This window comes from Oncorhynchus keta, chromosome 29 (genome assembly GCF_023373465.1).
Source record: "Oncorhynchus keta strain PuntledgeMale-10-30-2019 chromosome 29, Oket_V2, whole genome shotgun sequence".
Classification (NCBI taxonomy): Eukaryota; Metazoa; Chordata; class Actinopteri; order Salmoniformes; family Salmonidae; genus Oncorhynchus; species Oncorhynchus keta.
Genome location: NC_068449.1, coordinates 52,816,250 through 52,829,823, shown reverse-complemented (window position 1 = coordinate 52,829,823; position 13,574 = coordinate 52,816,250). Strand labels below are relative to the sequence as shown.

Below are 13,574 nucleotides of genomic sequence, written 5' to 3'. Positions count from 1 at the left end.
CGCAACAAACTACTTCAACGATGGCAACGTCAAAATAAGGGGTGTTGTACAGAACAAAGTAATCAGCGATTGGATCATCTCTATCCAATCAGAGTATCAAAGCCAATGACAAATGTTTAAAACATTTTTTTTTTAATTTAAACGGCACTTTACCCATGAGTGTCCCAGCCCAACCTGGCGGTTTCTGAGACCAATCAGACCGGTTAGAATGTTTGCGTCAGGGAGGTAGTAGGTACTCATAAATTGCAGAGAAGAAACTAGCATCAGTGGTCGTGGCGTAGCGTTTGGGTAGCCAGGCAATATCTTTACAGCCAGACATCACTGGACGGGCTTAACATGGGACAATAAATAACGATTTCTAAAGTTGAACTCTGAACACGTTCATATTGTATCGTACTGCAAGTTGCATTTATGTAGCCTGCATTGTATAAATCTGTCTTAATCATCTGCCCTGGATACAGGCATTTAAACATATCCAGCCAAGAGTCTGGAGAAGTGTGTTATCTGTGCTTCATAAGAACTGGGTCTGGATAGTGTTAAGAGTTGGCATATTCAACCATAACGCCATGTGACTGTGGAGCTCTACAACCACAGGAGAGTTTCCACACAAAAAAAACAGAAAGTGTGTATACACACAGAGTACAAAACATTAAGGACACCTGCTGTTCCATGACAGACTGACCAGGTGAATCCAGGTGAAAGTTATTGATGTCACTTGTTAAATACACTTCATGTGTAGATGAAGGGGGTGAGACAGGTTGAAGAATTCTCAAGCCTTGAGATAATTGAGACATGGATTGTGTATGTGTGCCAATCAGAGGGTGAATGGGCAAGACAAACAATTTAATTGCCTTTCAATTGGGGTATGTTAGTAGGTGCCAGGTGCACTGGTTTGTGTCAAGAACTGCAAAGCTGTAGGGTCTCTCAAACAACAGTTTCCTGTGTGTATCAAGAATGGTCCACCATCAAAGGACATCCAGCCAACTTAACAACTGTGGGAAGCATTGGAGTCATCATGGGCCAGCATCCCTGTGGAACGCTCGACACCTTTTAGTCCATGCCCTGACGACTTGAGGATGTTGAGGGGAGTGGAGTGCAACTCAATATTAGGAAGGTGTTTGTAAAGTTTTGTACATTCAGCAGGAGATAGATAAAAGACTCAATGGCAGTATAAACAGCAAGAGCCAGGCAATAAAGGAACACATCTGTTAACAGACTGCACCAAGCGAGGCCAGCAGCCCAGCCACCAAGCAACAAGGGGGGATTAACTTCCAACTTGTTGCTATTTTCCCCAGGAGGAGTGGTAAAGGAGAGAGGGAGAGAAGAATAGGGGGGTGGATGGTGGTAGCGTTATTAGCAGTGTTTGTCAGCAGAGCACGTTATGAGTTATAACAGGGACTTTGGAAAGACGACATGGGCCTAGAACGCCACATGACCACCACCGCAGTTGACGAGAATAGCCACAGAAACAGAGAACTGGTCACCAGGACTGTCCACACAGTGGTAGTGAGTGACACAAGGAAATGGTTACATATGGGGAAGGATGGGGTCTGTGCTGGTGGGCTTTCCCACTCCACAACACTAATAGGACAAGTCAGACCACAAGGAAATACAGATAAATGTTTGAATAGTTAGAATTTAAAAGTTGAAAGGATCTTATCCCTGCTATATCATCACACTCGTCTGACCGGCTACACGTGCCTGCTGTAGCACTAAGCCTGTGGGTTTTTGGCCGTGGGTCAACTCCAGGCCTATTCTTGGTCCCTGAGTCCCAGACAGACTATCAGGCAGAACGTGTGCATAGATTAACAGTCTAGTGTCTGTTATAAAAGACCTATGGCTTTCATCACTGAATTGTTAACTACACCAATAAAACCAAATCAGGCGAACCGTTGCCGCACACACACACACCTGGGTGAAAAACAAGACGCTCAAATACACCACAGCTCATGTTAAATCAGGCTTCTTCGATGTTGAAAAACACTGGCGGAGGTTTTCACCCATGTGTGTGTGTGTCCCTGTAAAATAACCAAAACGTTATTCATAGGGCTTAGCTTTAAATGGATGCTGTGTTATTGTGGCTGTGCGCATTGTTTATCTTCTCGTGATTGCGTTTCAAGCGGCCCCCGCAACGCAAACAAGCAAATGAAAACTTAAGACAACCGAAAAGCGCCTTGGGTCGTCTGGCGATACTGGTGGAGCTCTGGGTACATAAACACTAGTCAGGTGGTCATTTTCTTTTTTGGAGAATCATTCAAATACAAACAATGAATGGGTCTGAGACAGTTAATCTGTTTGGAAAATATTTCAACCTTAATATTTCAGCAGCCTTTGGAAACGACTGAAAAGAGGGATAAACAGGGTGTGTGTGGTACGTAACAGCATTGTAATTGCTGTGTCAACAAGATATCACCCTGCATTAATGTTGTATGCCTTTCGTTTTCTTTATATTTATAATGGACATTTAAATAATTGATGGCCGATGCAATCCATTATTTTCTGGGCATGACTGCTCCCACACAACAGCAGCAGTCTGCTGCTTTTCAAAATGGACTGTTCTGTTGTCGTGGTAGCCAGGAGGACATACTCTGCATCCCAAATGGGACCCTGTTCCCTATACAGTACACTACTTATTGGTCAAAAGCAGTGCAATACATAGGGAATAGTGCTGTTTGGGATACATGGGCACTCCAAACCTGCTCCTAGAGATCTACTGTCCTGTAGGTTTTCACTCCAACCCTAATCTAGCGCACCTGATTCTAATAAATATCTGGTTGATAAACTCAATCAGGTTAGTTACAACGGGGGTTGGAGTGAAAACCTACAGGAGGGTATCTGTCCAGGAACAGGGTTGGAGAGCCCTGGTCTTCAACAATAATGCATGCTGGCTGCTGGCTAGGAATAGCCTCTTACGCTAACTCCACACAAGCGCTTCTCTGTTCCACTTGCTGAGCAAATTAATCCTGTACTCAAAAAAGCTATTCCTTTGTTTCGTTTCACCACTCCACTGATTCCCATCTGTCTATCCGTCCGCTCTGTCGTTTGTTCAGAAGTCGCAGAATTCCCTCCTTGGTTGGTCACAAATCAAAAATGTTAAATTAGGCTTGAGCACGAGTAATGGCTTATAGGGCGCTGCAGCAAGCTACGTACAGTAAGTGGTTCAGGTCAGGAGAGACTCCCTCAAGCTGCTGAGAGAGAGAGAGAGAGAGACACTCAAAATAGGGACCTTTAGGGTTCAACATTTTCCCTCTCAACTCGTTGTGTCAGCCTGTCTCTGGAGTATTTTTGTTCAAACACGGAGGCCCTGTGAGGGAAAGGATGGGAAAAGCACAGCACGAATAACCCCTCTGAATGCTTTGGATGGGACCAACCATTTGAGCTTCCTATGAGGAGAGGAGCGATCCATGTCGCCATATGGGGAGGGGACACCGAGAGAGATTCCCCCTGCTGCCTCCCGGCCTCAACTGTCTCCGCACATTAAGTGGAGCTGACGAAGTAACAACCAACTTTTATCCCCTTTAATTTCCTTGGGTAGTTTAGAAAACACAGCACAGATGTCTCAAGACACACAACCTGCAGGGCTCTCCCTTTGATGAACGCTTTACAAGTGGGACCTCCATAAATTCCCAGATTGCGAGAGAGGCGAGAAACGAAAGAGGAAGTCTAAAAATGAAAGATGGAACGTGCAATGTCAATGAAATGAAAACCTAACAAAGTTGCATGTTCAGAGCAAACGTTTACATTTCTGCGGCTGGGGGAAAAAAAAAAAAGACTGGAGTGGTTGTGGTAGGTTTCCTCATACCATCTCACCCTTGACAAGAAAGGAAAACGCAACGGTTCTGAAGGTGACCTTACATTAATACATCCTATAGGCCAGGGGTATTCAACACCTACTCTACGAGGTCCGGAGCCTGCTGGTTCTCTCTTCTACCTGATAATGAATGACACCCACCCGGTGTCCCCCAGGTCGAAATCAGCACCTGATTAGAGGGGAACAATGACAAAAGCAGCAGAACTGGCTTTGAGGACCAGGGTTGAATTTGATGGCTATAGTATATCAAATTGAAAAAAATACCTATCCTGTGTATGGATAAACCTGTAACAGACTAAACACCCACAACACTGTGGTCCATGAAGTCTATATGCCAGTGTATGGCCCCTAGATGGGACAGAGACCCCTTTCTCTGGGGCCCTGCACAGTCATGGTTAAGCTCACACTATATACGCTGTCTGTGTGCCTACATGTCTCCACAAAATAGAAAAAAGGCCTTAAGTGTGCACTTTGAGCTGCCCAGTGCTCTGCCTGCCGGTAAACAGGGCGGTGCTGCAGACACAGGCAGGCCGCTGAACAGTTTAACCCTTGATCTGGTCCAATCAGGGGCTGAGCTGGCCAGCTGGGGACAAACTTTGCCCAGAGTGGTTAACCTCCCGGCAGCCGGCAGGGCTACGTGTCTGGCCTGGAGCTACTGTGGAGAGTAGAGGCTGAATGTTCAGACAGTCAGGGTCAACACTGGAGAATAAGAGGGCACACAAACAGAAGGTCTACTTAGATCAACCTGTAGAGTCTATAGATGACCCGTCTCCCTGACAAACAAGCAGCAGAACCACCTCTCTGACCCCCCCCTCAGTTAACACCTCCACACACACAACCGAAATACCCATCCCTGTATCTGTCACCTTTACATTCAGAACCCTTGCCAGAGGTAGTCTTACACTACCGTTCAAAAGTTCAGGGTCAATTAGAAATGTCCTTGTTTTTGAAAGCACATTTTTTTGTCCAATAAAATAACATCAAATTGATCAGAAATACAGTGTAGACATTGTTAATGTTGTAAATGACTATTGTAGCTGGAAACAGCGGATTTTTTTATGGAATATCTACATACGCGTACCGATGCCCATTATCAGCAACCATCATGGCGTGTTTGATAAAACTTGGATTAGCTCGTACAATGCCGTGTACTACTCCCTTCACAGAACAGCGCAAACTGGCTCTGGAATAGAAAAAAGGAGTGGGAGGCTCCGATGCACAACTGAACAAGAGGACAAGTACATTAGTGTCTAATTTGTGAAAGACGCCTAGAAGGTCAGCATCCCAGAGTCGCCTCTTCACTGTTGACGTTGAGACCTGGTGTTTTGTTGGTACTATTTAATGAAGCTGCCAGTTGAGGACTTGAGGCGTCTGTTTCTAGACACTAATGTACTTGTCCTCTTGCTCAGTTGTGCACCGGGGCCTCCCACTCGTTCTATTTTGGTTAGAGCCAGTTTGCGCTGTTCTGTGAAGGGAGTAGTACACAGCTTTGTACAAGATCTTCAGTTTCTTGGCCATTTCTCGCATGGAATAGCCTTCATTTCTCAAAACAAGAATAGACTGACGAGTTTCAGAAGAAAGTTTTGTTTCTGGCCATTTTGAGCCTGTAATCAAATCCACAAATGCTGATACTCCACTAGTCTAAAGGCCAGTTTTACTGCTTCTTTGATCAGAACAACAGTTTTCAGCTGTGCTAACATAATTGCAAAAGGGTTTTCTAATATTCAATTAGACTTTTAAAATTATAAACTTGGACTAGCTAACATAACGTGCCATTGGAACACAGGAGTGACAGTTGCTGATAATGGGCCTCTGTATGCCTATGTAGATATTCCATTAAACATTTTTTAAAGCAGCCATTTCCAGCTACAACAGTCATTTAAAATTTTAACAATGTCTACACTGTATTTCTGAACAATTTGATGTTATTTTAAAATGGACAAAAAAAAACAACGAAAAAAGGCCTTTACTTTCAAAAACAAGGAAGTTTCTAAGTGACCCCAAACTTTTGAACGGTAGTGTATATTAGAAGGTTGGCCTATAATCTGGATGGGCACCTGAAACCAGGCCATGATGTCGTGGTTACGGCGTAATCCTGAGGACCAGTAGGCTGTATTAGGCATACTGGGTTCGGTTATTCACAGTCCCAGACTGTCCTGAGAGGGCTCAAGTGAGGTCGCCTCCACCCACAACCGCCGCTGTCGTCAGCCACTGCAACACACACACACACACACACACACACACACACACACACGGCCCTGTGTAACTCAGTGGGGGCTCCAGCTAACAGCTTCAACCAGAAACAACAATTCACTAGTGATCAGTGTTCCTTCTCATACTGCATGCCGGGCCTCATCTACACCACACAGATCCTATTAACACTGGACGGTCAAAATACAGCCATTCATATTGTCGAACACCATTAAGGACACACACAGTTACACACACAGTTCCAAAACTTACACACACAATAGGTCACAAAAGCGGTGTTTAAACTGACGCCGCCAGGCTTTAGCAGAAGTGTGAATCAGATGAATTGGGTCAAAGAGTTGTTCAGAGACAGCAGTAGAACAGGCTGTTCCTACAGGGCCACAAAGAGGCAGCAGCAGAACAGGCTGTTATAGGGGCACAATGAAGCCATTTAGGCCAGAATGGACACGTACCAAATCATACAAATAGATGAACACATTCTTAGGGTCTAATGAATGTAGGGTGAGATAAATACACACTAGTCTATAGACCTGAGGGTAGTCAAGTAGTAGGCTACATTGCAATCAGGTCACAATCAGTTTGCTCAGGGGCCTGGTGAAATGCAACACACTGCATTTACCCATTAGATTATGCCCTTAACAAAATGTCCACTTTTTAAGGAAGTAGACCGTTCTCAGTGCTCCATTCACATAAGGATAAGTGTTCCCAGTCTGTCACTTCAGAGTGGCCTGCTGTAAGTAAGATGGACTTGATGAATGAACACCTCGGGGTGTTGCAGTCCACCAAGTTAGCAGTTACACACCCTCAGTGTGTACAGCAGCTGGGCTGGCTCCATACACTACCCTCCAGTTAAAACGTCACACACACAGTGTCTTGGTCACTAAGTGCCATGTGATCAGAGTCTCCTGTCTCATCTGTTCCTGCTGTGGGAAGGCATAGTTACTTACTGTATTACCATGGTTACTGTGTCACCACCACTAACCACTCCATAGTAACCCCTACACCCCCCTGGCTGACTGACTGTCATACTTCACAATGACAGAGGGAGTGTTGAGCTCCGGGTGCCGATTGATCACGACTAGGGGCTGGACTTCTTATCCTGACCATGTGACCTGAACAGGAAACGCTCTGGGACCTCGATACAGGTTCTAACTTTGGGGCGGCAGGTAGCCTAGTGGTTAGAGCGTCGGGCCAGTAACCGAAAGGTTTCTGGGTCGAATCCCCATTCTGGCCTTGAACAAGGCAGTTAACAGACTGCTCCACTATAGGCTGTCCTTATAAATAAGAATTTGTTTTTAACTGACTTGTCTAGTTAAATAAAAGGTTAAATAACCTTTTTAAAAAAGGCTCTAAGTAGGGCTGCAGTCAGGAAAAACTCCTGTTCTAGGCATGTAGTTACAAGGAGAACAATGAACTGAGTTCTGTGCAGATTCAGATTGATCATAACATCAGTGGAGGGAGGACAGAAGGAATGGTATTTGGCAGGCAATGCCTTGGTTCAGTATGGCCAACCAGAGACATTGGGAGAATCTCAATTGCATATTCCTCACATCCTCCTCTTGCCCCACCTCCTTCTCAAAACCCCGTTGGCTGAGAAAGCCAGAGGTCCTTCGCCTCCAGTGGGTTGAGGATGCGAGGGGTATACAATCGAGATTCTCTCAGAGATCGGTTGAGGAGAACTGTGGTTGCTGCGAAAACATGTAGAGCGCAGGGCCGTCCCGTTCCTAATGCAAACATCAATAGAGATATCCAATAAGCCACAAATACAACACTTAACAGCCTTTTGGACACAGCAAGACCTTTATAAATGGTCATTTGTATCTCAGAGTTGTGGTGTGCAGTCGCTTGAATACGCCATCTTTGTAGATTAGGAGCAAATACAACTGATAGAGGGCCCACAAATACAATGGTGATAGATGTTCTTTGGATAGATAACAGATCCAATATCATGGGAACTAATATACAGCCAACTGATTCGCCCACTGATTCACACAGTAAAGAAAGGGGACATATACAGGGTGGCAATTTCATTATGGGTGTGAAAATGGTAATACTTTTCAGATTTTAAAAAACAAAAGGTCATGTAAGACTATGAACAATGACATCCAGCTTCCAAAGAAGTGTGTGATTCATAGAGAGACCCATTATTTTGCATAACTGTGTTCTAGCTATGCAACTGTGATTGAAATGCATTTTCATATCATTTCAATACTGTACTGATTTATATGGGCATACCTCCCTGTCTCGTAAGTAGGCCGAGTCTCGAGTCAACATGGGACACTCTTCACGCCACTTTGATACAAAGTGATTGTCGTTGCAGGTTAGCAGAGCATTTTTGGTAACCTTAACCTCAGTCTCCTAACCTGCTACAAAAAAAAAGTCACTTCGGTATTGAGGTGGCGTGAGTCTACATAGTCTACATAGACTAGACAATGGAGAAGACTGAACATTCTCATTTCCTGTGACAACCAGAAACTGCTTTCACAAGCATTCCTTTTAAGAACACAAGTCAATTGGAATTATTTCACGACATTGTGAGAGTTGTCGACATGATCTGTTTGTTACATTCGTACATTAGTCAAACCTACACTTAGGATTTTGACATTAAAGCATGTGCTCATAAACTATTATGCTATGACTAGACAGACGAGCATTTCAGTTGCCTTGCCGTGGAATGCGAATGTTGCACAGTATAGGACCATTTTCATGAATGCTTTGAAATAGGCCCCGTGTTGGAATTTGCATCAATTCACTGAAAAGTTCGACAGCATGCAGGCTGTCATCATAACAAGATGTAGCCAAGGAGGCCATTGTCACCTGACAATACTACAATCGGATTTTAAATCCACTTCTTGCGATTCATGAATTGTCGATTGTTTGCTACAACAAAACTAAGATTGGAGATGCTGCATAAACTTTGTGCAGCTGGGGGAGGTGATTAGCAAGCAAAGTACGCAAATTCGAAATAATCGAAAGTGTTACATTTGCATAGCTACAATGTATCCGCTCTGTGGTAAGGATCCAAAACAAGACATGAATATGATCAAGCTCAGACTTACGTAACGTCTCAACTTTTTTTCTGGAGGAGATTTTCTTAACCAGCCCGAGCACACCACATCTCCCCCGCTCATCTTTCCTCCTTTCTTCCTCGCCGTCTGGATGTTTGGGCCGAGATTGTTTTGAGTGAACCTGCAAATATTGACAGGGAGCGGTCAATGGAAAAAAATAATATGAAAAAAATGACAATGTCGCATTGGTTGAGATTTTATGATTTGGGTAAGCGATAAATACCGTCACACCTCCTAGTCTGCGCTGCGAGTCACCAACAGCGACTTTAAGACAGTCCTCTGAAATGTGTCAACCACTTTTGTCAAGAAGTGTGTTAAATAGCCAAATTAAATCCCAACGTGTCGTGCGTCCGTGGTTACCTTCTTCTGGATATGTTTCGTACTCCAAGCAGAATAGTTGCTTGCAAGTGAAACTCGCCGAGTTTGGCTTTCAGTGAACGCGCTTTTATGCAATTCCTTCCAAAGTAGATCAAATATTTTTAAGCACACTAGGATACTTATTTCCCTCTCCTTTCCGAAGCATAATTGTTTCACGGGAAGTACAATGCCTTTTCACCCAAAAACGTAGCGTTTCACCGACCTTCCTCCCAGTTTCACTCCCTGTGGTTGCTAATTATGATTGACAGATAGGAAACTCTGTGTTTTCCCTGAACTCAGCCTGACAGCCTCCTTTGGAACACGCAGGCAGAGGGAGAGGCGGCGTGCAGGAAAAATTAACCAACACACCATGGGACATGTAGTTCTCAATTGTTTGGCATTTCTCCCCCTAAAACAAATAACCGCATTTTGATAAATTATTTTTTGCATATGGATAGTATAGATTTACACCCATCTGACTGAATACCGGGGGGAAATATGGCTTTCTTATGATTGAACGGAATAACAAAGAACCTGCATTCCAGTGTTCAATGTAGGACCTCTCCTACCATGTGCACGTGGAAACTACACTTACCACAATGCGCGCCATTTGTGCGCTCGAAGTCATGCAACCTCGAGGACAGTGTAGAAATCACCGTACAATTAGAAAGTTGGCGATTGCCATTACATTATATCTATGTGTGTAAGTGTGAGCACCAAAACCAGAAACAACAAAACTCTTAGTAGGAATATTATAATTTCAGCAACAATAAATAAAACATATCTCATCATATGTTTTACATTCATTTAACTAGGCAAGTCAGTTAAGAAAACATTTTTATTTACAATGTTGGCCAACGCTGGGCCAATTCTGCGGGTGCCCTATGGGATTCCGAATCACTGCCGGTTGTGATACAGCCTGGATTCGATCCATGGTGTCTGTAGTGACACCCCTAGCACTGAGACACAGTGCCTTAGACCCCTGCACCACGCAGGCAAATGTCTTTGTTCCTTCATTGCAAGAGTAGGCTATCTATCCCTTGAAGACTAGTAGTGTTGTTCTTGTAGACCCAGAGCCTGACTATTGTCAATTTGACAGAGATGAGTTCCCATGAGGGTTAAAGTATCTGTGGAATCTTGGAATGTTATTGTAATGCTAAAAAGCTCTCCAGGTTTTTTGGCTATTAACCTGTATTTGTAAGTGCATCTAAAATGTTTGACTGCCAATTTCTAATGGGGTTGAGCATAGTATACATGAAGGTCAATATTGTGATTAACAAATAGTCAACTGATGTACCAAAACAAATATTAACTTTTCATATAACTTACTAATACAAATTAATAACTATTATTGTGCACAACAGCCATCACAGGGCGGCAGGGATCCTAGTGGTTAGAGCATTGGACTTGAAACCGGCAGGTTGCTGGATCGAATCCCCGAGCTGACAAGGTAGACATCTGTTGTTCCACCCCTGAACAAGGCAGTTAACCCACTGTTCCTAGGCTGTTGTTGTAATTAATCACTTGTTCTTATTTGACTTTCCTAGTTTAAAAAAAATGTCAATGTATGACTCAAGCAACACAATAACATTCAAACAATGTATTAATCATATGCAGATTCACAACTAAATACAGTCATGACCCACCCAGTTGTGAGTGAGACTTTACATTCTAATATTAATCAATTTAAACATTCACATAGCCATTAAAGATATTTGTCACAGCATAGCTCCATACAGCAGGCAAGCCCAACCAGTGAGGACAACAATTGAGTACATTTGTCAGTCTACCATCCATAATACTATTGATCCTACTTGTCAATGTCTTCTAAAATACCATTCAGCCTGGGAGATAATTTTTCCTTTTTACTGTGTGCTCCTCGAGATGGGTCTATGACACCATAGAGCTGAAAGAAAGATATTGCTGTGGTAAAAGTTGCTCTAGTCACTGGCATTTTGCTGAGCCATGCTAGTCACTGGGGAACTTAACAGGAGCATAAATCCCAACTTCATGGTCCCCAATAGAATGAAATGGAAAAAGAGAGAGGAATGGAGGGAGGGAGACAGAGAAGGCATTATGTTTATTAAATTACATTTTAAATGAGTGGTTCCAGAGTTCATGCTTTTGCAATGGACTTAAACTTTTATGAGAAAGGCATTAAAACAAATTGCATTTGACGTGTCGTGGGTAGAGACCAACCACAGAAAAATAAAAACATTCAAAACAGGGATCAAACAATATGCATTTGTGATTTGTGTGGGGATGTTAGCTGCTCATCAATTCATCCCACGTTGGTTTTTGCCTTCATTGTTATCACATTGAAATCTCTGCAATAATAGGGGTTATAGCATCCATTTTAAAGCCCACCGCCACAATAATAGTATTTCATAACTTCAATTGAATTGAATTGTAGTGTACTTCATGTTGCCAGAGGGAAGTTGTTTTGCCACAATGGCAGTAAATACAATAGACTGAAAAAGTTGCTCCCAAAAAGTGCAGCCAGGCAAATCTACATACAATACTGAAAAAATGTATAAATGCAACAATTTCACTGAGTTACAGTTATAAGGAATATATAAGGAAATCAGTCAATTGAAATACATTAATTAGGCCCTAATCAAGCCATTGGTGGGCTTGGGAGGGCATAGGCCCACCCACTTGGGAGCCAGGCCCAGCCAACAAGAATTTGTTTCCCCCCACAAATGGGCTTTATTACAGACAGAAATACTCCTGTTTCATCAGCTGTCCGGGTCGCTGGTCGCAGACGACCCAGCAGGTGAAGAAACTGGATGTGGAGGTCCTGGACTGGCGTGGTTACACTTGTTCTGCAGTAGTGAGGCCGGTTGGACGCACTGCCAAATTGTCTAAAATTACGTTGAAGGCAGCTTATGGTAGGGAAATTAACATTCAATTATATGGCAACAGCTCTGGTAGAAATTCCTTCAGTCAGCATGCCAATTGCACACTCCCTCAAAACTTGAGACATTTGTGGCATTGCAAAACTGCACATTTTAGAGTGAATTTTAATTGTCCCCAGCACAATATGCACCTGTGTAATAATCAGCTTCTTGATATGCCACACCTGTCAGGTGGATGGATAATCTTGGCAAAGGAGAAATACTCACTAACAGTGATGTAAACAAATTTGTGCACAAAATTTGAGAGAAATAAGCTTTTTGTGAGTATGGAACATTTCTGGAATCTTTTATTTCAGCTCATGAAACATGTGACCAACACTACATGTTGCATTTATATTTTTGTTCAGTATATTTGGGCAATCTGAACCTGCTGATGAAGCTGCTCTGGTGTTATCAAAAAAAGGCCACACTTGATATCATACAACACTGAGTTGTGTAACTTACAGGGAATGCCATTGCTCAATAAAACTTTTGATGTGTCCTTACAAAACTGTACAAGTGAAACGCAAATGGATCGGTCAATTAATAATTGAGTGTCATTGATTTTTCCCAAATGCTTGAGGCGATTGCAGTGCTACTACTACAGTGTGTTGTAAACCTAATGGCAGGGATACCGAATAGCACAGAAATGACCCATTTGAAAACCACAAGCTTGCATTGCTACATTACACATATTGGCTATGCCATTAGCAACAGCAAGTGTGCTGATAGGGTCAACCGTTGCATACCATTCTCTATTCATGTAGTGCCACTATTGCAAGTCTGACGCTACTGTTTTAAGACCCATTACATAAAGATGCTTCTCAATCTCCTTTTGGTGAGGGTAAGGGTTCTATAACATGTCGGTCCCGTCTAAGAGGTTTTAGGTCAGTTTCCACTGGGTAAGGAAACCTATCCTGGCTGGTAACTTGAATGATGAGGCTTTCCCATGGGAGGTCTGTCTGACATCACCGTGAACTCTCCCTTCTGTTACTCCTATAATCTCTCCACTGGGTCATGTTCATTAGGGCACACCGTAACAAAACATTTCAAAATGTGGTGCAACGTAAAACAAAAATGAGCTTTTTTTTAAAAGACATTTTCAGATAGTACCTCCCCGTTTCAGGATGTTTTCCTCCGTTTGGTGCCTAATGAACACGACCCGTGGTATTATACAAGATTGTCAAGGAGGACGGATTTATTTCCTTCTTCCTGGACACTCCTTCAGTC

At 43.1% G+C, this 13,574-nt stretch overlaps 1 protein-coding gene across 50 annotated transcripts in view; it reads right to left on the bottom strand.

Moving 5' to 3' along the window:
• LOC118361876 (GRB2-associated-binding protein 1-like) overlaps positions 1 to 10,064 on the bottom strand; it is a 76,862-nt gene extending 66,798 nt beyond the window's left edge. For 45 of the 50 annotated variants that reach the window (XR_008086471.1, XR_008086468.1, XR_008086474.1 and 42 more), the window contains exons 1-2: positions 9,322 to 10,017; positions 9,082 to 9,211 (exon numbers count right to left, since the gene is read on the bottom strand). Coding sequence is in view for 1 of the 50 variants with exons in the window: in XM_052486794.1 (XP_052342754.1) it covers positions 9,082 to 9,153 (72 nt within the window). In the remaining 49 variants the exon portion in view is untranslated. Of the gene's footprint in view, positions 1 to 9,081; positions 9,212 to 9,313; positions 10,019 to 10,042 lie in introns of those variants that run through there. The other 5 variants (XR_008086451.1, XR_008086449.1, XR_008086452.1 and 2 more) reach the window with 5 other exon arrangements.
• Positions 10,065 to 13,574: the final 3,510 nt, after the last annotated feature.